This window comes from Diceros bicornis, chromosome 31, assembly GCF_020826845.1.
Source record: "Diceros bicornis minor isolate mBicDic1 chromosome 31, mDicBic1.mat.cur, whole genome shotgun sequence".
In the NCBI taxonomy this organism is placed as follows: domain Eukaryota; kingdom Metazoa; phylum Chordata; class Mammalia; order Perissodactyla; family Rhinocerotidae; genus Diceros; species Diceros bicornis.
In genome coordinates, this window is record NC_080770.1 from 1233097 (window position 1) to 1257078 (window position 23982).

Here is a 23982-nt window from a genome sequence, read left to right on the forward strand (position 1 = left end):
GGGGCCCTCCTCCCTCCAACCTTCTTCCAGCTTTCGGGGGGTGGGGGCATGTCCTGCCCTTCTTTTCCCAGTACCCACCCTCGCAGGATGGCCCACCCACATCTCAGGCTCAGATGAGTCCTGAGAGCTTCCTTGGGATGAAACATCCTTAACAGATCGACGAACCCTCGGCCCAGACCCACCCCTCCTCCAGTCCTGCAGCCTGACCACTGCCCGTGCCAGGCTCCTCTGAGTCCAGGGGGCCACCTGCCCCGGGGCCACTGGGGCCTGAGCCCCCCACACCGAGGGGAGGGGCTGCCACACTGAGGGGAAGTGCTACCCAGCAGCGTGGCCACTGCCCACACCTCCAGCTTCCAACCCACCTGCCCCACAGGTGCCAGGGCCGCCACTCAGGCACTGTGGGGTCACTCACCAACCTCTCCTGCCATCCAGTCCCCTCTCCCATTCTCTCTATTCCGTGGCTTGCCTACCTTTCTGACATTTTAGGGACTTGGGGAGGAAGCAGAGGTGACTGTGAGGGTGGGCTCTGTCATCTTCAACCAGAAGTCCAGGACTTGGTCCTTTTGATGCTGTGATATTCCACCCATGATGCTGCCTCGTTTTATTTATCAATTCCCTGTTCAAGGATGTTTAGGTTGTTTCAAAATTTTTGTAACTTTAGACAAAGGAGTGATGAAAATCCTTGTATGGCCCCTGCTCCCTGTGTCTCTGGGAGTGTGTGTACTGTGTACACATCTTGCTTTTGTTTGTTTTCTTATGGGAAAATAGACATCACAAAATTTACAATTTTATTTTAATCTTTCAGGCGCACAGTTCAGTGGTGTGAAGCACATTCACATTGTTGTGCAAGCATCACCAACATCCATCTCCAGAACTTTCCATCTTCCCAAACTGAAACTCTGTCCCCATTAGACACCAACTCCCCATCCCCTCTCCCAGCCCCCTTTTGCTTTCTGTCTCTATGAATTTGACTCTAGGGACCTCCTATGAGTGGAATCATACAGGCGACTGGCTTGTTTCACTCAGCAAAACGTGCTCCAGCTTCATCCATGTGTCAGAATTTCCTTCCTTTTTAGGGCTGAGTAATATTCTGTTGTACGGATAGACCACGGTTTGTGCATCCATTCATCTGTTGATGGACACTTGGGTCACGCCCACCTTTCTACTGTTGTGAATCATGCTGCTGTGAACACGCGTGTGCACACATCTCTTGGAGACCTGCTCTCCCTTCTCTTGGATGTATTCCCAGAGGTGGGCTCGCTGCCTCTGCAGCGTGCGCATCTTAAACTCTGCTGCCCCATCTCATGCCAGACGCTCGGCCGTGAGGCCCACTGCTCCCCTCGCCCTGGCACCACGGGGTGGGGTGAAGCACTTGAGATTATCCCAGTCCCAGCGGGACAGACTGGCTTCTAAACTTGCACAGATCTGACGTGCTCTTTTTCACATGGTTCTCCGCCACCTCGGTCTCGCCTTTGGTGATTTTTCCCGTGGGTGGCATGTCTATTTTTCTGTTGGGTAGAATGCCTCCTTCTCATTTTGGGGAGGATTTCTTCATGTGTTTTGCATGCTAAGCCTTGGCCGTGTGGCAAATATCTTCACTCAGTGGCTGGCTTGCCTCTCGCTCTGCTTCCTGAGGACAGAAGTTCTACAGTCTGCGTTTATCACACGTGACCATTGTCCCTTCTACCATGAGAGCTCTCGGAATCTTGGCTAGCAGGGTGTTCTCCTTGTACTTGTCTCATGTTCTCGGCATCGATGCGCGTGCAGGCGTGACTCCATCTGGCTCATGAGTTTCGTGTGTGGAGGAGGCTGGAGCTCTGATGTCATTTTTGTGCTGTCAGCAGATCTGGTGGCCTAGCATCGGGAGGTGGACGGTCCCCCATCCTCTCGCCGTCACCTTCCGGCACAGCCGGGGCCTGTTCTGAGGCGGGGTCTGCCCGCACTGCCCAAGGCCATGCTGGGCTAGCGACTGTAGCTCTGTCATATCACCTCATAACGATGCAGCTTGTTCTCTTCTTTTAACCTCCCGCACATGCTCAGTGACTGGCAGCCCCTCCCCAGGAATGTTAGAGCCGGTTAGCTGAGGTCCCTGGGGCCCCGTGCGGGGTTCTCATTTATCGTGTCCTAAACCTGAGTAATGTAGGGACCCTTCCAAAATGAAAAACCCTCTCGGAGACGCCCCGGGCTGGTTTAAATTATTTTAACTACAGAACTCCTTTTTTTTTTTTTTTTTGTGAGGAAGACCCTGAGCTGACATCCGTGCCAATCCTCCTCTTTTTGCTGAGGAAGACTGGCCCTGGGCTAACACCCGTGCCCATCTTCCTCCACTTTATATGGGACGCCGCCACAGCATGGCTTGACAAGCGGTGCATCGGTGTGCGCCCGGGATCCAAACCTGCGAACCCCAGGCCGCTGCAGCGGAGCTCGAGCACTTAACCGCTAAGCCACCGGGCCAGCCCCAGAATGAGGCTTCTGGTTGGCAAGGCTGCACACCACCTGCCCCTGTGCAGGTTGCCCACCCCAACTCCAAATGCCATGGGGGACCTATACCCCCACAGGCTTGCCCATGCTGGGAGCTGGCGACACGCCTAAGCACTCTGCTGTGGACGGGGGTCACACGCACACATGTGGCCTGGATCAAGGTTGGGTCACGCACGTACGAGATCTGAACCCAAGATTATGCGCACACAGGAGACCTGGCCTCGGAGCTCTGCTCCCCCTGCTCAGCCATGTGGGCCCACCAGGCAGGCATCCTGAGAGGTCCCAAGTGTACACTAGGGCACACATCGTCTGTGAGCACAGGGGCACGCTCACATGTGCACGCACACACCAGCCTCGTCACACAGTGTCATGGCCGGGGCATCCTCTTCCTAAGAAACAGAAACAACTCAGCTACTGAGTCCGTGTGCTGGAGGAGACGGCGGTGGGCAGGCTCCTGGAGACGCAGCTCTTCCCCACCCGTCTTCCCTCCTGCACCTGGGCCGGCTCAGCCAGCTCTGGTGCCTTAGGGACGCCCTGGGGCCGTGCAGGTGGGGCTGGGCCAGTAGGGGACCTTCATCCACACGGAGGGACCCTCAATCCACCGGGACCCCTTGGCCCCTCCAGCTCCTGGGTCTGACACTCATGGACGTGCATGGGGGAGGAAGGACACCCCCTCCCTAGACCCAGAAAGCTCTCCGCGCGGCTAGGCCCAGCCTGTGGTCTGATCTCAGGCCTGTGGGTCTCCATCCAGTCTCCCCCACCCACCCAGCGCAGGCCCCAGGCTCCTGTCTGAAAGCACCACCAGTGCCAGGAACCCCCAGCTCCCGCTTCACCCCGGGGCGGGAAGGCCCTGTAGTGGGTGAGGGCGGGGTGCTCCTGACTGTGTAGCTGGCGGTCAGGGCCTGTGGGGGCATGGGGCTGGGCTGGGCAGAGGGCAGAACCAGGGGTTGTGGAGGCAGGGGGCGCCCAGGGGAGGCGCCTCAGCCTATACTTGCCCACTTGGGCAGTTCTCACCATGACAAAGGTTTCCCTGGTCAGAGCAGAGGCTGGCAGGACCTTGACGGAACCCTGTGGCAGCCCCTCCACACTGGGGGCCCTGAAGGGGGACTATGGGGGCCAAGGGGGGCCTCTCTTCTCTCCAGCCCAGGCCTTAGAGAGCACCCCCCAATCTGCTGAGGACCCATTTGTACACCCCCCACCCCCAAGTGCCTCTTCCAGTCCGGAAAAGCCACTTCAAATGCAGGCTGCCAAACAGCACCCTGATTCTCTTACCAAACTCAGCACCCCTGAAGCACCCTCACCTCAGGAAGAACACCCCCATTCTTCCAGGGGCTCAGCTGAACCCAGTGACCCCATTACCTGTCTCCCAGAAACCATCCTGGTGAGGTGGGACCCATCCACCTCCCACCTCCACAGACACCTGCAGACCCCTCCCCCGTCTCTGGGCTGCCACCCTCACCCTCAAAGGGACCCACCGCTGCACGCTGCCCCCCTGCCTGGAGCTGCAGCCTTCGCCTCCTGAGATGCAGGCCTCCATTATTTCCATCTGAGCTCCCCCGCCCCATCTCACCCTCTAACAAGCTGTGCAATCATCTTCCATGAATCCACAGTCCAGCCCTACCCTCAGGACAGGAGCCCCACTGGGCAGGGCACTTTGCCCTGACATTTCATGCTGTGTCCCCAGTGCCAGCCTGGAGGGTGACACAGGTAGTTCTCAGTGATCGAGTTAAATGCCTCAATCCACAGGCAGGCAACCCTCATCCATGGCGGGGGGAACCTTTGTCTTCGGAGAGGGACCTTTATCCACAGGGAAGGAACCCTCATTCACAGGGAGGGATCTTTATCCAGGGGGAGAGACCCTCATCCACGGGGAGGGACCTTCACACACACGGAGTGACCATCATCTACAGGGAAGGGACCCTCATTCATGGGAAGGGACCTTCACCCACAGGGAGAGGACCCTCATCCAAGGGGAGAGGCCTTCGTCCACGGGGAGTGACCTTCATCCATGGGGAGGGACCCTCGTCCACGGAGCAGGGGGCTTCTCTTCCGGGTCACTGCCCTGCCCGAATAAGGGACGAGGGAAGGGGAAGGAACTGTGTCCTGACCGCGACAGGCCCGGGCCAGGGGTCTACTCAGGGCTGCTGAGACTTCCGGCCCGGGAAGACCCGCGGGGCTCCCTCCCGTCCGCCGCGGCCCAGCTCAGAGCCCTCTGCAGGCTCTGCGGGACAGAGCTGCAGGTGTCGGGGGACGGCTGAGCGCTTCGCGCGCGCGGCGCACTCCGACCCGGGCCCACGCTGGGAGGGAGGGGGCGGGGCCCGCGGGAGGAGGGAGGGTGCATGCGCGCGGGCGGCACGTGACCCGCATCTTCCGTCCGCGCGCGCACACGCACGCTCCGCGCACGCGCAGTCCGCGCCGGCTGCAGCTGATCTCATGGCGTCCGAGAGGCTCCAGAGCCGGCCGGCCTGCCTGCTGGTGGCCAGCAGCGCCGCGGAGGGTGAGGCCCGCGCCGGCGGGAGGGCGGGCGCCCGGGGAGGCCGGCCTCGAGCACCCGGGCGCGCGCGTGGTCTCGGGAGGGAGTAGAGCCGCTCCGAGCGTCTGGTCCGGGCAGCCGCGGGTGGGCCCGGGCCTCTGCGGGGAGACGGTCCCGGTGCGGCCTGCGAGTGCGCAGCGGGGGCCCCCTGGGCAGAAGGAGCCGGTCAGTCGGGGGCCTCCGTGCGGCAGGGCCGCTGCCCCAGGGACCCGGGGAGGGTGTGCGGAGGACGCGGGGTTGGCAGGCCTGGGGAGCACGGCCCTTCTGAGCGGTAGGTCAGGAGCGTGTCCTCCGTGCCCACCGCTCCGCCGCCCCGCCTAGCACACCCCCAGGAGGGCGAGGGGTTGGGGAAGGGACGGTCCTGGTGGACGGGGAGGTGTGGGGGCAGAGCAGGTAGGCCGGAGGGCGCCCGGCGCTGCTCTGAGCACTTCCCAGATCCTCACCTGTGCTTCCTCTGTCGCTGAGGGCAGTGATGAGCCCAAGGTGGCATCTCGGGGAGGTGGAGGGCCACGGTTGGGCCCTCGGGTCTGGCTCTGGAGCCTGGTCTCTTTCTCAGCCTCTGTAGCTGCCCAAGTGGGTGAGATAGAGAGGGCTGCGGGTCATGAGGTCACGGGGTGCTGAGCCCCAGGGGCCTTGAGTGGGGTTTCCAGAATAAGTGCGGGAGGAGGCGGGGTCCCCCCCCACCCTCTACATGGGGAGATCGAGGTGTGAGGAGCCACTGAGAATGGAGTTCAGTCCTGGAGAGGCAGGTTATGGGTTATCTCCAAAGGTGGCTAGTTGGAATGGGATGAGAGTGAGGAGGGGTCGCATCAGCTTGACTGTGCCGCAGGGAGGGGATGTTGAGGACATGGGGTGGGGGCACAGCTCTGAAAAGGCCGCTAGGCTCTGTGGGCAGGACAGGTGGGCCCCCCAGCATTCCTTCAGGGGGCCCTGGGCCGAAGCCGATGGGAGTGGGGAAGTGAGGGTTGAGGAACTGGGAGGGCAGAATTGGGCAAAGTCCAGAGATGATTTGGGGAGACTGTCTCTGTTCAACATGCGGGCTCTTTATGATGAATATGTGTTAATTTGTAAGAGTGAATAAAAATGAAAATAAGGGTTAGGAATTGGGTCCTAGGATTAAAATAAAGATGGGGAAACGCTGTCAAGCCCATTTAGAAGTAGACGTCCCTGTTGGGGCTGCAGCCTCTAGCAGCCAGGAGCCTTCCTGCTGGGCCAGGGCAGAGGGCTAGGAGCAGCGTGGGGGATGGGGGCGGGACGCGGGAGCTCTCGTGAGGAAGGGGCAGCATGTCTTTGGGTGAGGGTGAGGTGGTATCTCCGCCTGTGGGGAGGGGTCGGGATTCACCCGTCCTGCCGCTGACGCTTGCCTCAGCCCCACCTCCCTGGACCCAGGCCTTGCTCACTGCCGCCCCTCCCTGGTGGTTCAGTGAGCCAGCGAGCTGTGTGAGGGAGATGCACACGTGGGTTTGCCTTCTGGACAGGCCTCTAGTGGCCAGGCCTGGAAGAGAGCCCACCCTGGGGATGAAGGGCCCAGTGAGCAAGGGCTGGTGCCCAGGGCTGTGAGAGGTGGGCCCCGGGTTGTGGGGTTGGGGGCTGCTCCCCATGGTGGTTCTGGGGCCAGGAGAAGCCCTGGGGTCTGGGCAGCCTCCCGCGTGCTCGGGTGGGGGTCGAGCTGTCTCGCCCTGCACCCACCAGGGATGTGCCCTTCTCGCAGGTGTGTCGGCCCAGTCCTTCCTCCACTGCTTCACGCTGGCCAGCTCTGCCTTCAACCTGCAAGTGGCCACCCCTGGGGTGAGTCCAGCCACCCCTTCTCCAACGAGATGTGCCGGGTCCATACTTTGGGGGGCGAGGCCAGGAGAGTGCTGTTCCCTGGGAGGAGCAGGGAGCCTGAGGTTGTTGTGACCCAAGGGGAGCTGGCCTGCGCCGAGGGGCCAGGACCCTCAGTGGTGTCATCAGGCTCTGGTCCCAGCCCGTGGTGAAAGGGGACCTTGCGTCGTGGGTTGGTATCTCTGGACGTGTGAGAGAAGGACGGCACAGCTTCCACCAGGAGGAGTTCTCAGTTCCCACTGGTGTGGGACTCGGGGGTCATGGCCACGACGTGTCATGTATTTGTCACTTGCACCTTTTCAGTGTTACCCCCGAGGTGGGGGGGACAGCTGCTGTTGCTTATAGTGGGAGACTGAGGGCCAGGGAGGGGCAAGTGGGGGTCGGGTGTGGCGAGGCCCCGGAGGGGGCTGGGCTGTTGGTTACCTTGTCCCCGAGGGGCTGCTGTCGTCTCAGCCCTCGTCAGCCTTTCCTCGAGTCCCTGTGAGCCGACAGCGGGTGTCCAGTGCTGACCCTGGTCTCTGGGCTCCGCAGGGGAAAGCCATGGACTTTGTGGACGTGAACGAGACCAACTCGCGCTGGGTGCAGGACTTCCGCCTCAAGGCCTACGCCAGCCCCGCCAAGCTCGAGTCCATCGACGGTGAGGGGCTGCGGGCGCCTGAGGACATGGAGGGTCGGGTGTGTGGGGTTCCAGGTGGCTTTGTGGCTCCCACAGCACTCCCTCGCTCTGCTCCTGAAGTGCTCTGGGGCTTGCTGCGAGGTGCCGTGACCGTCCGGGGCAGCGTCCAGTCCCGCATCCTGGGCCCCGGGGTTCCCAAGCTCCGTCTGGGGAGAGAGGTGGCGGCACATGGAGACGTGGGAAGGTGGTGCCCGGGCCTTGGCAGCCTCAGCCCATGCAGGGAGAGTGACAGGTGACGGCAGCTGGCCGGCCGGAGCAGAGAGGAGCCGGGCTGATCCCTGTGGAGGGCCTGGTCCCTCCAGCGACCCCGCTCTCTGTGACTGACCAGCCTGTGGTCTCCCCCAGGTGCCCGGTACCACGCCCTCCTGATCCCCAGCTGTCCGGGGGCCCTGTCCGACCTGGCCAGCAGCGGGTCCCTGGCCCGCATCCTGCAGCACTTCCACTCCGAGAGCAGTAGGTGACCTCTGGGACGGGGGTGGGGGTTCTGTAGAGGCCTGAGCAACGGGACTCCACCAATGGGCAGGAGAGGCAGGAAGACGCCGGGGTGTGGTGGGGGAGGGCTGTGGGCAACGACGGCCGTGGAGCGCAGGGTTCAGGGTTCAGAGCTGGAAACGTGGGGTCACTTCAGGAGCCAGACAGAGCCGATGTGAGGACCCTGATTCTGACCAGTGAGTGGACAAGCTTGCTTGGCTGTCCACACACACGGGGATGGGGTGCCCCCACCCCATCCCTCCTCCTTGACTTTGTGCCCTCAGGTCACCGTGCCTGCGGGCCCTCTGCCTGTCCCCTGCTGGGACTGGTGACTGTGCCCCCCCACTGGGCCCCTCCGAGGTGGGTGGGCAGGATACTGGCTTTGTTCCTGGTGGGGTTTGGGGTTCCAGGGCAGTAAGGGGCTGAGAGGAAGGCTGCTCTGTGGAGACACGGCCTGCCGGCCCGGTCTGGTGTTGGGCTGTGATGGGCGTGTTGGCAGGACGGGAGCGGGATGCTCATTAGGGACCAACAGGAAGAAAGCTGGGGGCTGCACTTGGTGTTCTTTGTTGGTGGGGACGTAGCCTCCTCTCCCCAGCGTGGTCTGGACAGGCAGCGATTGTTCTTGGCCACCTCGGCCATGGGAACGCACTTGTGCCAGGCCCTTCTGGGAGGAAGGCTTGGAGCCAGGGTGACCGCTCGGCAGGACGGGGGCACCGTCTCCAGAGGGACGGGAGGAGGGGCAGTGGGTGTGGAGCCCTCCTGGGTTTGGCAAATGGACCTGAGTGCCCTTGTGACTCCTTGTATCTGGTTCTTGGCCACCAAGACGTGAGGAGATTTGGGCTCTAAGCCCAGCCTGGTCCTGAAGCCACAGCCCTTGATGTTTCCGGGCAGAGGAAGGGGATTGGGAGGGCAGATGGGGGCAGTGGCCTCCAGAAGCTCCTTGGTGGCGGTGTTGGGAGAGGGCAGGAGGCCCGGGCAGGCGTCCAGGGCCTCAGGCCTCGCCCTGCCCACTGTTTCAGAGCCCATCTGTGCTGTTGGCCACGGTGTGGCTGCCCTCTGCTGTGCCACCAACGAGGACAGGTCCTGGGTGTTCCAAGGCTACAGCATGACAGGGGTGAGTGCAGCGCAGGGTCCCTGGTCGCAGACGAGCCCAGAGGTCTGCACCTGTGCCTGAGAGCGGGGCCACGGTTCCCTCTGGAGTTCTGGCACAGGCCAGCGGTTCTTTGTGCTCTGCGCCCCCCTCCCTGCTGACATCATCGACGCCGCCCCCATGGCGCAGGCCCCCAGCCCTGGTCACTAAGCTGTGGACGCACGGGAAGGGAGTCCGGCAGGAAGGCTCTGCTGCAGGGGGAGGTGGGTTCGGGCCGAGGCCTTGCTTCCCTTCCTGTGGAGGGCACGATGCCCTTTGTTTCCAGGAGGTGGTGCTGCTGTTTGGGTGGAGGGCCTGGGTGGCCCGGGAGCCAGAGTGAGGGTCCTGGGGAGGGAGGGTCTGTGCGGTGAGCCCCGAGGCCAGCCTGGTGTGGGGTTCGGGCCAGGGCGGGAGGAGAGGAGCCGGGCTCCTCAGTCGAGCTCCACGGCCTCCTCGTGTCGCTCGGCGCCCTCTCCCCGCCCTTCCAGCCACCGAGAGGCTCAGCCGAGGCCCCCTGCCCAGCTCATTCTGGTCACCCATGTGCCCTGGTTCTGGGGGAGCAGATAACAGCCATCCCCTCCCCCACAGCGGCCCTGTGACCCCGAGACGTCCCATGGCGGGAGGGCCTCACCCTCGGCCCCAGCCTCTGGCACTGTCTACCTTAGCCCAGAGGTCCGAGTCATGGAGCAGTGATGCACACCCCCACCCCCACCCCCACGTGTAGGGCCTAGCCCCCTGCCCTGGTTTGGACCTGCCTGACCTGGGGTGGGTGCCCGCTTCCCCGCAGCCCTCCGTGTACGAGCTCATCAGGGCGCCTGGCTTTGCCCGCCTGCCGCTCATCGTGGAGGACTTCGTGAAGGACGCGGGTGCCAGCTTCAGTGGTGAGCTGGGCGGGCACTCACTGGAGGCAGTGGGGCTGCCTGCTGCAGCCTGTGGGCAACAACGGCCAGGCCAGCCACCCAGAGCTGAGTGTCCAGTCGACACTGGTGGCTGGCAGCTCTGAGACCCAGCAGCCTGACCCACTCAGTGGCCGCCGGAGTCCACCAGGAGCTCGTGGCTCCTGAGATGGTCGGTGGGGGTCATTCTTCAGGCCGAGCCTGGTGAGTGGCATGGCCTGAGGCCTGTGTCCTCGGGCCTCCTGCAGCCAGTGAGCCTGATGCCGTGCATGTCGTGCTGGACCGCCACCTCATCACCGGCCAGAACGCCAGTTCCACCGTCGTGGCCCTGCAGAATCTGCTGTTCCTCTGTGGCAGCAGGTGAGGGGCCGTGGGCGGCGGCGGGGGCCGGTTCCTGGCTCATAGGCGGCCCTGTTGCTGGGCCAGCTTGGCAGTCCTGCTCTGGTGCCGGTGCCTGAGCCTTGACCCGGTGCCTGTCCTGCAGGAAGTGAGGCTGAGCCAGCCCACCTGCCAGCGCCACCTCCAGACGGCCCAGGTGTGCCCTCCTCAGGCCTCCAGGGACCCCGCTCTGTGACAGCCTCGGAGAGTGACTTTCAGACCTCCTGACCTGGCCCAGTGGGATTGTTGGAGGCCTCCAAGGAGCAGCCCTGAGGGGCGTCAGCTCGGGGTGGGTGGGGGCGGCCCCAGCCTCCAGCACGTCCTCCTTGGGGCAGAGGCGGACAGTGCTGAGGTGTTGCACTGGCCCCAGGCGGTCACTGAAAAGTCCAGGCTGAGTGTTCCCTGGGGACGTGGTGCCGAGTGAGTCGGCTCTAGGGGTCCCGGGATGGGGTCTTCGCCCCTCTGGTCTTCCTGGGGCCGGCACTGGATGGCCGAGTCTCTCCCCTCTGCCTGTCCCTGTCCACCCGGGTGGAGCAGGGGCTGAGCCTCCCCAGGAGCCAGGATGACCATGCCAGCTGGGCCAGGGCTCTGGGAGCCCGCTTCCGGGTGGTGAGGGCTGTGCTTAGGCCTGTGTGCTGCCCCCAACCCCATTGGGCGTTGGTGGGGCCCTGTGGGGTGGGGCCAGCTGGCTGGAGCTTGCTCAGCACTTTCACTCCCCGAAGGTGAAGAGGGTCTTCTGGGGGCCACAGCTCCTAATCCCCAGACTGGGTGGTGCCGAAGGATGGGTCTGAATGTTAACCTTGCCTGGGGCGTGGTTTCAAAACAGGATGGTGACCCCATGTGAGGCCAGGATGGACCTCAGGGCGGACACCGCACTGTGGCTGCATCCCTTCTGACATTGAGAGAAACACGTTTAATTGTGAATACAACACCGTGGGTTTCTTAAGAAGACAGCGCTGCTCACCAGGCCCTGCCCGATAGCCCCAGGTCACGTGGCCCTGCCCAGTTTTGCAGCTGCTCCGCAGGTTTCGGGGTGGAAGTGACGGAAGCGTAAGCTCCACTTGGAAGGAGGCCTGGTGTGTGGCCTCCCGGGTCAGCTGGGGTAGCGCTCAGTCCTCGTTTCCCAGGCCCTGGCCAGGACTTTGCTGGGGATGCCGTGCAGCTGTCCAGCCGGCTCCCTCCCAGCGCAGCATGCTCGTGCTCCAGCCTCCCCGGGCGTCTCGCCTGGGCGTTGGCCCTGGGGTGAGGCCTCCAGGAGCCACTCGGGTCCTCTTGGGTGTTCCCCACCTTCCTGTCCCCCCTCCTCACTGGCTCTGCCTCATCCAGCCCTTCAGAGCAAAGAAGGAAGGAAGGAAGCAGGGCCACCCCCCAAGTCCCAGACCGCTTCCTTCTGGCCACATAGACCACGTGGAGATGCCGCTGTACGTGCCCTCTGTTGGTGTTTCCTGGGAAGATGGTGTCCCGGGAAGAGTTGTCCTGCCCTCCGTAGAACGGGCCTAGCCAGCTCCCCTGCAGGGCTCGGTCAGCCCCCATGGCTGCAGTGGCTGCAGTTATCACCCCCTGGTGATGGACGTCTCTGGACAAAAGGGTTTTTTAAAGATGGTGCCTTAGGGTCGTTACATATGTTATCTACAAAGAGCTCATAACACTTGCCGAGGGCTTGTGATCTGTGCTTCTCAGCTTTCCAGACCAAGGCGCAAGGTGGGCTTTGCGGAGGGGCCCCCAGCCCTGTTCCCTGGGTGCCCTGTGGTGGCTCAGTCCAGGGTCTGCTAGGTCCAGGGCCTGGGGCTGGGGGCTGGGGCAGCCCACGAGGCTGGCAGGAGGAGGAGAGCGAAGACCTCCAGGAAGGTGCAGGGGGTGGGTGCAGGTGCCCTTGGGGATTTCCCCACATGCCCAGGGTGTTTCAAACAGACTGACGTCTGCCCGAAAGAAATAAAAACCTACAACCCCATGGAAATGGTGCATGGACGTTCCTAGCAGCATTGTTCATGGTAACGAATGGGTAAGCAAGTTGTAGCTCCTGTAAATGGAATATTCTTTTTTTTTTTTTTGTGAGGAAGATCGGCCCTGAGCTAGCATCTGCCAGTCCTCCTCTTTTTGCTGAGGAAGACTGGCCTAGGGCTAACATCTATGCCCATCGTCCTCCACTTTTTTTTTTTTTCCCAAGCTGAAATTTTATTTAAAATGTAAAAGAAGTGGTTCTTGAAAACATCCTCCAGTTTATATGGGACGCTGCCACAGCATGGCTTGCCAAGCAGTACATCGGTGCGCGACCAGGATCCGAACCGGCGAACCCTGGGCCGCTGCAGCGGAGCGTGCGCACTTAACCGCTTGCACCACCGGGCTGGTCCCTGGAATATTCTTATTAATGGACAATGTTAATATCCTTGCAGTGGAATATTATTTGGTCATAAAAAGGAATGAAATTGTGATAACGTTCTACAACATAGGTGAACCTTGAAAACGTCATGCTGAGTGAAAGAAGCCAGACATAAAGGGCCACACGTGTGTTATGTCATCAATATGAAACATCCAGAAAATGCAAACAAACTAGGTCATTTGTGGGTGGGAATGGGCACAGGGCCATGACATCTCCTTTTGGAGTGATGGAAAGATTCTAAAACTAGATGGTAGCTATGGCTTTACGGGCCCTAAAGTCATTGGATGGTATACGAGTGGTGGGCTCAGCGTATGTCATATCCGCAGTTGCGCAGGCACCGACCCCAGTCTCATCCCGAGAGCTCTGTGTCCTAGGATGCAGCCCATTGACCAGCTCAGGGAGAAGCCTTGGCCTCCCATCCCACCAGGCAGCGGAGGGCTGGGAGGGACGGGGCAGAGAGTGAAGCCCCGCCCACCCCAAGGCTGCCTCCTCAGCACCCTGGATGGGCTGACCTGCCCAGAAGGGCCAGGCTGGGGCACCTGAGGTGGCGCAGCCCACAGTGGGCCCCGTCCCCAGAGCCCTGTGCTGTCTGTGGTGCTGCCCCTGCCCTTGGGGAGGCTCCCAGCTCACCCACAGGGCCTGTGCCTGACATCCCTGCAGAGAGCTGTGGGGAACTGGGGCCTGGGCCTGCTGAGGGCTCCCAGGGAGGGGGTAGGAGGGGCTGCCCAGAGCAGGGGAGGGGCACTGGGGACTCCCTGCTGACCCTCAGCCGGACCCAGGGCACTGTGTCAACAGGTCTGTCTCGACACCCTGCTGCAGCTGCACAGACCAAGAGTGGCCAGCCCTCTACACCAGGGCAGGGGTGGGCAGACAGGGCCCTGGTACCCCCCTCACCCCCCCCCCCCCCCCGCTTGGGGATAGTCTCACCTAGACCCTGCATTGCTCCTTCCAGGAACAGAGGCTAGCCCCAGGGGAGAGAGAAGGGCTACTCTGTGGATCACCTGTCACTGCCCCCAAGCCCTTCCCCGTGCAGCATGCCGCATGGAAAGTCCAAAAAGTGCAATGAAAGTGTCTCTTCACGAGCTGCGCCATGCCCATCACTCTGAGTTTCAGAGGTGCGTCCAGAATGTTGTGGTTTCTAAGCTGGTGGCCAGTGCCGTCCCCATGAGGTGGCGCCACTGCCGTGCACGGGAGCCTGGCATCCCGGGAAGGCCTGCCTGGCCGGTATGGGGGCAGCCTGGACAAGAGGCAGGATGAGCTGTCCCTAAAGCAAGAGGGAGGTTGAGCAGGTGCTGCTCCTCTCTGCTGGCACTGGCGTCTGCACAACTGGAAGCGCAGTGCAGTTTCGACGCTGGGGGGCCCTGGGACTCCCTGTCCCCAACTCCACTAGCAGCCCCTACGGGCCTGGGGCTCATCAGGGGCTCTGGGCACAGAAGTGCTTGGGCTGGTCCCCACCTTCCAAGTCAAAGGCCTCCCAAGCTCCCAAGTCACGCCGCCCGGTTCCTGAGGTGAGGGGCTGTAACTGCCTGTCACCCCAACTGAGTGCCCTTGCAGGGCTCTGGACCCAACCCCCTCTCCGTCAGGCCCAGGGTGCAGCCGACAGCTGGGCCGTTGGTGGCCAGGGGGCAAGGGGACGGGGCCAGTGAAATGAAACAGCACAGGAAAAGTGACAGCTTTAATGCATTAGGCAAAATTTTACATAAAATCAGAAATGTATGATCCATCCCCGCTCCAATTGTAAAAAAATGCAAGATTCATCGCAAGGCATGTGCAATCAGATTCCAATTCAAAGATGTCCAGCTGCAGGCACCGCACTACTTGCCATTCTCTGCGCTGAACATTCGTTCCTGCAAACGGACAGTGTGAGAGATGCCGGAGCGCAGTGGGCAGCTCACCACCTGCCTTTGGCACAAGACTGGAGGGCCCTCTGCCGGGTCTGCACCCAGGGCAGGGTCCCAGCAATCCTGGGGATTTCCTGGGGCCACAGAGCCTGACAGTCACCGCCCCAGCTGCCAGAGGCGCGGACACACGGGGTCCCGTTGAGTTCCAGCTCAGCCGACTACCCCGGGCACTCACCGTCAGCATCCGCTCCAGCTTCACGGCGTCCGCAGCAAACTTGCGGATTCCGTCGGAGAGTTTCTCCACGGCCATCTGGTCCTCGTTGTGCAGCCAGCGGAAGGCCTTCTCGTCCAGGTGGATCTTCTCCAGGTCGCTGGCCTGGGCTGGGGGAGGACACATCAGGGCCTTCCACGCCTGCCCGCGCCCTGATGGCACCTGCCCATCCAGACCCTCGGGCTCAGAGCCACCCTGAGCCCTCACTGCCTGGCGTCTCCCACGCGGCAGGTGGGATACAGGCTGCCTTAGCCCTGGCTGGAGACGTCACCCCATGGCTGCAATTCGCCCGCTGTCTCCTGCACCCTCGGGTGACCGAGGGGCGCTGTCCTGGCAGTGGCCCGATGTGGAGGGCCTGGGAGCTTACCCGCCTTGGCCGAGAGCACAGGCGTCAGCTTGGTGCTGTCCTTGAGCAGCTCCCCCAGGAGCTTGGGCGAGATGGTGAGGAAGTCGCAGCCCGCCAGCGCTTTGATCTCGCCCGTGTTGCGGAAGGAGGCGCCCATGACGATGGTCTTGTAACCAAACTTCTTGTAGTAGTTGTAGATCTTGGTGACACTCTTCACTCCTGGGAGGACACGCACTGTGTTCCGGGACGCCTCCTGGACAGCCGAGGCAGAGTCCCCGCTGCCCCGCCCGGAGCTGCTACCCCGTGCCCCCGTCTGACCCCACCCACCCGACCCCATGCCCCGACCTGACCCACACCCAGCGCACCCCAGCCTGGCTCTGGGAGATAGGCACAGGCTCCTCGCTCAGCCTCTGTGCTGCTGCAGGGGCCGCACCCCTCGCCCCAGCACCTCAAAGGGCAGCTCACCGGGATCCTCCAGGGGCTCATATGATTTCTTGTCTGTGTTTGCCACATGCCAATCAAGGATGCGCCCCACGAAGGGGGAGATGAGCGTCACCCCCGCCTCGGCGCAGGCCACGGCCTGGGCGAAGGAGAACAGCAGCGTCATGTTGCAGTGGATGCCGTGCTGCTCCTCGAGCTCTCTGTGGGGATGGGGACAGGGACGAGGTGGGCGTGAGCGTGGCCGGGGACCCGTGGGACCCACGGGCAGTGGCAGGGGTTCCCACTCAGGGCTGCCCGTGAGCACCTGTCGTTTTAACGTGGGCAGATGCTCAGGATTCATTACCAGAGAGGCGGGAGAGGGCCGCCCCTCCCGTCCAGAGCAAATCTGGGCTGCTCACTAGGGCTCTCTCTGGCTAGTGGGTCATGGGTGATGGTTTCTTCATCAAATCCTCATTTCAAAACAAGGGTAAAGGCAAGAGAGGTCCCGAGATGCAGTGGGTCTCTACAACCCAGACACCTGCACCAGTAGCCAGGACCCGGGTCCCTCACTTCACAGACCCACCAGGGCTGGCGGTCACCGAGTCCTCTCTGACTGCAGTGCTGTCCAGCTCTGTCCCGCCCTCCCCTCCCCCACCACTCACCCTCACCCTTCCCAGGCCACCCTGCAGCAAGCCCACGGCGCTCCAGCCCTCAGACAGGAGCCCCACCACGCTGGGCCCCTTGCCGCTGCTTGTCCTGCAGGAAGCTGTCACAGTCCACCCCTGAGGACAGGGCCATGGCCACGCTCTGCCATGGGCCGGGGTGTGGGCTGTGACAGCTGAGCCTCTGCTCAGGCCCCTCCAGCAGAGGTTCCCGTCCCAAGGCACAGTGTCAGAGGCGCCTCTGCTGCGTGGCCACGTGGGGTGTTCAAGAAGCGAGGCTGCAGAGCCCAGACCCACACTGGGGGTCGGCACATGGCACAGACATGGTGGGAAAGAGCCTGCGGCAACTCCCACGCCGAACACTGAGCGACCTTGTGACCCAGCAGCCCCATGCCCAGGTATGTGCCCACAAGAGGGGACACAACCACACTAAACTCGCACGGGCGGTCCCCGACTTACAATTTTCTTACTTTATGATGGTGCAAAAGCCATACTCCTTCAGTAGAAACTATACTTCAAATTTTGAATTTGATCTTTTTCAGGACTAGCGACATGCGGTACAATCCTTTCTCGTGATGCTGGGCATGGCAGCCCCAGATCACGAAGGTGAGCGACCGACACGCGCACAGCCGTGCTGCCTTTCCCTGTCAGCACAGTGCTCAGTCACACGAGACGCTCAGCCCTCTCTCACAACAAAGGCTTCATGTGAGAGGACTCTGCCCACCGGTGGCTAATGTTAAATGTCCCTCCCGACCAGGGTGAAGGCAGGCGAGGCTACGCTGGGATGTTCGGCAGGTTGGGTGGACTGAATGCATTTTCAACTTACGATGGGTTTATCGGGATGCGACCCCATCCTACAGGAGGGAGATCTGTACACGGATGTTTATAGCAGCATCATCCTCGACAGCCCCAAAGGTGGAAATAGCACGTGTCCATCAAAGGATGAACGGACTCACAAAATGCAGTGTAGACACAGTGGAGAATTAGCCTTAAAAGGAATGCAGCCCTGACATGTGTGAACCTGGGAAACATGCTGAGTGAGGGAAGCCACACCAAGGCCTCGTGTCGTAGGACCCTTTATGTGAAATGTCCACAAGAGGCACGTCCAGACACAGAAAGGAGGCCTGTGGTTGCCGAGGGACGTGGAAAGAGCAAGCACAGGGACAGATGGTATGAAATGAGCCACTGTGACACGGCTGGTCGAGCATTGCTGGTGTCAGCTACTTCTGGGCGAAAACACCACAGGAGTTCTCTGTCTTTACGTTTTTCTCTCTCCTGCACACCGGGAGTACGTTTGGTACAAGGATAATGTGTTCCTTACAGACTGTCCATGTCAGCATGCGCTGATGAGGACGGGGGAGGGGAGGCAGCAGCTGTGGGTACGCACAGGGACTCTGCTTTTCTCTGGGTGGTGAGATGGCTCGTCTGAGCTATGGGCCGTGTCCTCCACGCTGCCCCCGAGGGCTGCAGGTTCAACTTGCCTGCAGCACTGAGGCCCCTACCCCTAGAATGGAGGCAGAACAACCGACAGCCCCCTCCGCACGGGGGACTTACTTTCCAGCCTGAATTCCTTCCCAGGTTGACGACAGCTTTATTAGAATCCGCTCCTTGCTGATTCCTGCTTCCTTGTAGAGCTCGATGAGGCGGCTGGCACGGGCCACCATGGCGTCCTTGTCAAAGGAGAGCCTGCGAGAGACAGGGGCCGTGATGAGGAGCAGCCTCACCTCAGGATGCGGGCGCAAGACCCCAAGCCAGCCGTGAGCTGCGCAGTGAGCAGGGCCCTGCCACGCCCTCACTTGGGGGGCAACTTAGGCCCCCACGTCCCGATCACGTGCTTTCATGGGATTTATACCAAAACGTGGGCTGGAGATGAATCGCTGAACAGGGAGTGCCAGCCACCATTTCTCAGAGCAGAGCAGGCCTCCTGAGCACTCGGCCCCACTCGAGAAACTACGGCCAGAGCTGCTTCTGCCCAACCCGTCGACCGGCAGCCCCGAATCCTTACCTCGCATCTACTTCGGTCGATACTCGGCCTGGAATCTTCTTCAGTATTTCTGCTCCAAACAACACGAAAAGTTTATCAATAGCATTTTTAATCTGTTCTTCTTCTGACCTGAAATTCAAGGAAAAAATTAGGTTAGAAGCTTGGGCACGAGATTCTACAAAACGAATCCCGTTTTTCCTTTGCCAAATTCCTTTCCCTCCATCTTCTTTTTGCTTAAAAAATTTTTTTATCATGCTAAAATACACATAGCATAAAACTGACCCTCTTAGCCACTTTTAGGTGCACAGTTCAGTGGCATTAAGAGCACTCACATTGTGGTGCAGCCATCACCACCTCCCACCTCCAGAACTTTCTCATCACTCCAAACTGAATCCCTCCATTTTTTGGCACTTGAAAAACAATCTTTTTAATCTCTCTGAAGTTGCCTGGAGGCAGACGAGTGAAGTGCACAATGGTGTTCCAAAGTGGACCACTGTCTGAGGGTCCTCCTTAGCCCACTACACACGGAAGATCTCCAGCACATGCGTGCGTCAGAGGTTAGAGCCGGCGGGGACCGGGCGCAGGGTCTGCCTGGTGATCCCTAAGACCACCACCGCCTCAGCTGATTCCAGGAGCACTCTCCCCCTGGCAGGGGAGAAGGGAAGGGGAAGCTGGCTAAGACCGGGGGTGCACGGGTGGAGGGCAGGGCAGGCTCAGTGCAGAGCAACCGTCACACACCTGCACACCACCTAGACCTCAGACATGGGAGCACCAGAAAGGGACAGGCCGGGACAGGATGAGCTCCCAGCCAGGGCCACTGTCCCCTGCAGGCGCTGCTCTCAGCTGTGCAATAGCACCCTGATGAAAATTTAAAACATCTAGAGGGCCAGCCCTGGTGGCCTAGTGGTTAAGTTTGGTGCACTCTGCTTCAGCGGCCTGGGTTCTGTTGTAGTGTACAGACCCACACCACTCGTCTGTCAGTGGCCATGCTGTGGTGGTGGCTCACGTACGAAAACAGGAAGATTGGCAGCAGATGTTAGCTCAGGGTGAACCTTCCTCAGCAAAAATAAAACAAAACAAAATCAAACACCAAACATCTAGAAAAGGCAAATCTATGGAGACAGAACCTGTCTGTAGTTGCCTGGGGGAGGGAGCAGGGACTGACTGCAAACGGGCACCAGGGAACATTCTAGAAGGTGCATGTATTCTAAACCTGGATTGTGGCAACAGCTGCACCACTGCATAAATTTACCAAAACGAATCGGACTGACTGTGCACTTAGTGAATTTTACACCAATAAAGCTGTTAAAAGATAATAAAAGAGGGCTGGCCCCGTGGCTTGGTGGTTGGGTGCATGCGCTCTGCTGCTGGCGGCCCGGGTTCGGATCCCGGGCGCGCACCGACACACTGCTTGTCTGGCCATGCTGAGGCCACGTCCCACATACAGCGACTAGAAGGATATGCAACTATGACATACAACTATCTACTCGGGCTTTGGGGGAAAAATAAATAAATAAAATTATAAAAAAAAATAAAAAGATAATAAAAGGACAGAAAGCAAATCAGTGGTTGCCAGGGCTGGCAAGACTGACTACAAAAGGGGAGGCGGGATTTCCCAGGTGCTGCAGATGTCCTGCCTCTTGGCTGGGGTGGTGTTTATAGGGCTGTATATGGGGGCCCGCCCTGTGGTGTAGTGGTTAAGTGCACAAGCTCCACTGCTGGCGGCCCGGGTTCGGATCCCGGGCACGCACCAATGCACCGCTTGTCAGGCCATGCTGTGGCGGCGTCCCATATAAAGTGGAGGAAGATGGGCACGGATGTTAGCCCAGGGCCAGTCTTCCTCAGCAAAAAGAGGAGGATTGGCATGGATATTAGCTCAGGGCTGGTCTTCCTCACAAAAAAAAATAAATAAATATAGGGGTGTATATGTTCCTATAAACAAGACTCTTTGAACTGTACACTTATAATGGGTGCAGTTTACTACATGTAAATAACATTTCAGCAAAGTTGATAAAAATAAAAAATAAAATATAAAATAAAAACTTCAAAAGACAGCTTTCTTTCCTTGAGTCTAAGACATTTGAGAACTAAAATTCAGTAAGGGAGGAAAACAACTGGATTAGTGTGGGGCCTGGTTATGCCCCTTGGCCCTGCAGACATGTTCAGGGTGTTGTGTGTGCGCATGTGTGTGTGTGTCTGTGCATCCCGGCCGGGTAACTCACCCGCCCAGCTTCTTGCCATAGGCAATGGCCTCCTCCACTAGCTCCTGGTAGGCGGGCATCTGCGCAGCAGCCAGGATCAGGGATGGGTTGGTGGTGGCATCCTGTGGCTTGTACTCGTCGATGGCTAGGGAAATAATTTTGGAAAGCACAAAAGTAAGTGGAGTGCTGGCTTTCACCCAGAAACCCGTGACAGGTCCCCTAAAGCCCTGAACACACAGAGTCAAAGTCTTCCGAGCCGGGGCACAGCCACGCTTCCCTGGCATCTCCTTCCCTGTCCCAGAAGGCTGGGCAACAGGCAGCTGTGCGCACAAGAACCCAGACTAAAGCCAGAGACCAAATGTGCCCCTGCGAGCGGTGATTACCACTGCAGAGCGAGGAGGGAGGCTGCTGGGAGAAGTCCGCACAGCACAGAGAGGCGCCTGGTGCTGCCAAATCGCCGTCAGGAGGCGCGCTGGCGCCCAAGCCAGTGACAGCGACCGCACACGGTCATCTTCAACGATTGCTTTCTTTCTCCTTTAAACTATTCCGTCTTTTAACACATTAGTTCTTTCTTGGTAACCAAGCTAGGAATTCCAAGAAACCAGTGGGGTTTGACCAGGAATCCCGTCGGCTAGGCTGTCAAAACGGCATATGGAAGGAGGGGGAGCTAGCCCACAGCCTTCACCTTCCTCACACCGCCCATCGTCTCTAGGATGAACTGGTTCAGTAAATCGATTTGGCAAATCAGTATTTTCAAAGTATCCTTTGACGACAAAACTACAGAGATGGAGAACAGATTAGGGGCTGCCAGGAACAGGGAAGAGGGGACAGCTCCCAGAAGCACAAGGGAGATCTCTGTGGCCATGGGACAGCTGTGTCCTAACTGTCCTGGTGGCTAAACGAGTAGACATGGTTATAAAACCACCACCGAGGATGCCGCCTCCCATGCAGGCTGACAACTGTGGACACTGAGCCAGGCCTGCAGTATGTGCTGCTGCCAAGTTCCTGGTTCCGATACCACTCCATGGTCACACAGGCTGTCACCACTGGGGGACGTGGGCGAAGGATTCATGGGACTCTACGGGCTAATTTTGCAACTTCTTGTGACTCTATAATTATTTCAAAATGACAAGTTAAGAAAAAGCGCTCTGGAGCGGTGCTTACGCAGGTGTGTCAAACCCACAGAGAGATGCCCTGGAGATAGTGCCTCTTGTGATACACAACTGTGGCTTGATAAAGCTGACTTCTAACAGAATTGAAAACAAAACCAAGACCCATCTGGGGTCAACACATGGGTGTCAGGGTCCAGGGACCCAGTTTTGAATGCAAAACTGGGGGGAGTGGGTGCATTGTTCCAGGAAGAGCATCCACAGCTTTGATTATATTTTCAGGGAGGCCTATGACCCCCTCAAAGGCAAGAACCTTCCCTTCACAAAATGACCACAAAGCTGAATACTCTATTTACAACTATGTAACATTTATGGATATACATTATCAACTAATGTATTTATAAAGTTGTTAATATTCATTAAAAAATATAAAATGTCAGTGCTTGGGTTTAGATATTTCTAAAAAGAAAAAAAAAAAAAAAAGCAGCATTCCCCAGGTCCCCTCTCGCCTGAGTGGCCCTGTGTTGCCAGAGTGGGTAACAGACTAGCCATCCCGTGGCTGCTGCCCGCGGACAACCAGCAGGAAACAACACGGACTGGGGCTCTGTCAGCTAAGTGAAGATCATCAAGTATTCTACGGGCTAAGAAGGGAAAAAACAGGCGCAGACAAGTGTGCAGACGCTTTCCCAGCACTCTCTATCCTACTGACATCATTGCCCAGAGGTCTGGAGGACAAAGGGTGGGGTGAAGAGGAGACTCTGACGTCCCGGGTGAGTAGGAGCTCTGCATCCCCAAGTCCCCCAGCTCTGACCAAGTGGGGAACTTTTCTCAGCGGGTTTAACGTACTCTGCTAGCAAGTCTACGGGTTGGACTCAAGACCATCACTGTCTCCATCTTTTATATTTAAGCAGCCAAATATGCTTATTCACTCTCCTAGGCTCTGCTAGATAAACAACGCTCTTACACTGTGTTACAAAGGGGAATTAAAGCCTGTTTCTCAAGTCACCGTGAGAAAGCAGAAAAGAAAGGAAGTCACTTCTATATGGTGTCCACGGCACTCATAGCCATGAGCATTTCATGATTCTCCTGAAAATCCTATCTGTTCACGGCAGAACAGAAGGGAGGCTCATCTAGTCTGGGCCCCGCAGAGGACAGACGAGCTAAGGACCAACAGTAGGATCCTTCTTCATGCCTCTGTGTCTCCCCCGTGCTCTCCAATGACCAGGACGCAGACCCAGGAAAACGTCAATTTAACAGCAGGATAACCACGGCTTTCCTCAAGGCACCGAGCGGCATCCACCCGGCTCCGCGGCCCCAGGGGTGGGTGTCCAACTGTGCGGCACCCTGCCACAAACGGTCACCAGCGGCCACGGCTGTCCCCTGGGCAGGGGCGGAAAGCGTGCAACAGGCGGTTTCAAAAGCAGGCGGTGTTACTGGCAGTTTCTGGTCTTTTCTGGGCCCAGAACTGACCCATGTTCCTGCTCGGCAGTCAGCACTCGCCGAACAGGACCGCACAAAGGGTCCCCGCGGACATCGGCGCCCCGGCCTCCCCGAGCCTCTGGGGCCCCGACCCGCCGCCCCGCGGACGCTCTCCGGGCTCCCGCCGCCGCAGGACCCGGCGAGGCGGGGCTCGGACTTCCGGCCCGGCAGGCCCCGCCCCGCCGCCCGCGCCCCGGCTGCCTCCCAGCGCGGCCGGCCCGGCCCCGGCCCTGGGGACCCCCGGCCTCTGAGGACCCCTCAGGACCCCCGGTGCCCCGTCCCCACCGGGCCCGGCCCGCCCCCGGCCTCCACCAGCCCCCGCCCGGCGCGGCCTCCCGGCGCGCGGCCCAGAAGGCGGGGCCCCGCGCGGCCTCACCGTAGAAGTCGCCCGTGTCGGCCACCACGGTGGTGAACTGCTTGAGCTGGTCCAGCGCGCTCTCCATCCTCTGCCGCTTCACCGGGGACCCCGACATGGCGAGCGGCGGCGGCGGCGCGGCGACCACAATGCCCCGCGGGCCCCGCCCCCGGCGCCGGCCAATCCGCGAGCGGCGCGGGAGGGCGGGGCGGGGCGCCTCCGCGACGGCCAGGCCCCGCCCCTGAGCGACGCCCCGCCTCCGGAGACGACGCCACGCCCCCGAGACGACGCCACGCCCCCGAGACGACGCCACGCCCCCGGGCCAGCTAGACAGGAGGCCGCTGCGGACGGCTCGGCGGTCCCCGGGCCCTGCGCCGTCCCCTTGTGAAATGCGGCAGGACGCCGAGAGGGCGACCAGGGCGGCCTCGGCCGGCGTCCCCTGCGCGCACACTGAGCCCGCGGTCTGGATGGGCCTTGGGACACACCCCTCGGAGCGGTGCTGCCTCGCAGCCGTGCGCCCCCCAGCGGTGCCCCGCGGAGCCATGT

General features: G+C 60.2%; 2 protein-coding genes across 3 annotated transcripts; one reads left to right on the top strand and one right to left on the bottom strand.

Annotated features, from left to right (window-relative positions):
• Window positions 1–4901: 4901 nt before the first annotated feature.
• On the top strand, window positions 4902–11993 carry GATD1 (glutamine amidotransferase class 1 domain containing 1). 2 transcript variants are annotated; one of them, XM_058526096.1, is made up of 8 exons: window positions 4902–4978; window positions 6726–6802; window positions 7370–7475; window positions 7860–7967; window positions 9005–9099; window positions 9902–9995; window positions 10259–10370; window positions 10495–11993. In XM_058526096.1, the coding sequence occupies exons 1-8, from the start codon at window positions 4915–4917 to the stop codon at window positions 10499–10501; spliced, it is 663 nt and encodes a 220-aa protein (XP_058382079.1). In that variant the 5' UTR covers window positions 4902–4914; the 3' UTR covers window positions 10502–11993. The 2 variants fall into 2 exon arrangements, with proteins under 2 accessions (XP_058382079.1, XP_058382080.1); XM_058526097.1 differs by lacking the exon at window positions 10495–11993 and having other exon boundaries at window positions 10259–10374.
• A 2437-nt stretch (window positions 11994–14430) lies between these two features.
• TALDO1 (transaldolase 1) lies at window positions 14431–23586 on the bottom strand. The gene is made up of 8 exons (XM_058526099.1): window positions 23458–23586; window positions 20515–20638; window positions 18314–18421; window positions 17863–17994; window positions 15692–15867; window positions 15248–15445; window positions 14845–14990; window positions 14431–14615 (listed from the first exon to the last, which is right to left on the bottom strand). The coding sequence occupies exons 1-8, from the start codon at window positions 23552–23554 to the stop codon at window positions 14583–14585; spliced, it is 1014 nt and encodes a 337-aa protein (XP_058382082.1). The 5' UTR covers window positions 23555–23586; the 3' UTR covers window positions 14431–14582.
• Between the last annotated feature and the right edge of the window lie 396 nt (window positions 23587–23982).

Excerpts from the sequence above, each read along its gene's own strand:
- GATD1 (XM_058526096.1), top strand. The coding sequence starts at position 4,915 with ATGGCGTCCGAGAGGCTCCAGAGCCGGCCGGCCTGCCTGCTGGTGGCC. Across the intron at positions 7,968-9,004 it reads GCACTTCCACTCCGAGAGCA|AGCCCATCTGTGCTGTTGGC; the intron begins GTAGGTGACCTC and ends CCACTGTTTCAG. Across the intron at positions 9,100-9,901 it reads AAGGCTACAGCATGACAGGG|CCCTCCGTGTACGAGCTCAT; the intron begins GTGAGTGCAGCG and ends GCTTCCCCGCAG.
- TALDO1 (XM_058526099.1), bottom strand. The coding sequence starts at position 23,554 with ATGTCGGGGTCCCCGGTGAAGCGGCAGAGGATGGAGAGCGCGCTGGAC. Across the intron at positions 17,995-18,313 it reads TCGACCGAAGTAGATGCGAG|GCTCTCCTTTGACAAGGACG; the intron begins GTAAGGATTCGG and ends TGTCTCTCGCAG. Across the intron at positions 15,446-15,691 it reads TGAGCCCCTGGAGGATCCCG|GAGTGAAGAGTGTCACCAAG; the intron begins GTGAGCTGCCCT and ends GTGTCCTCCCAG.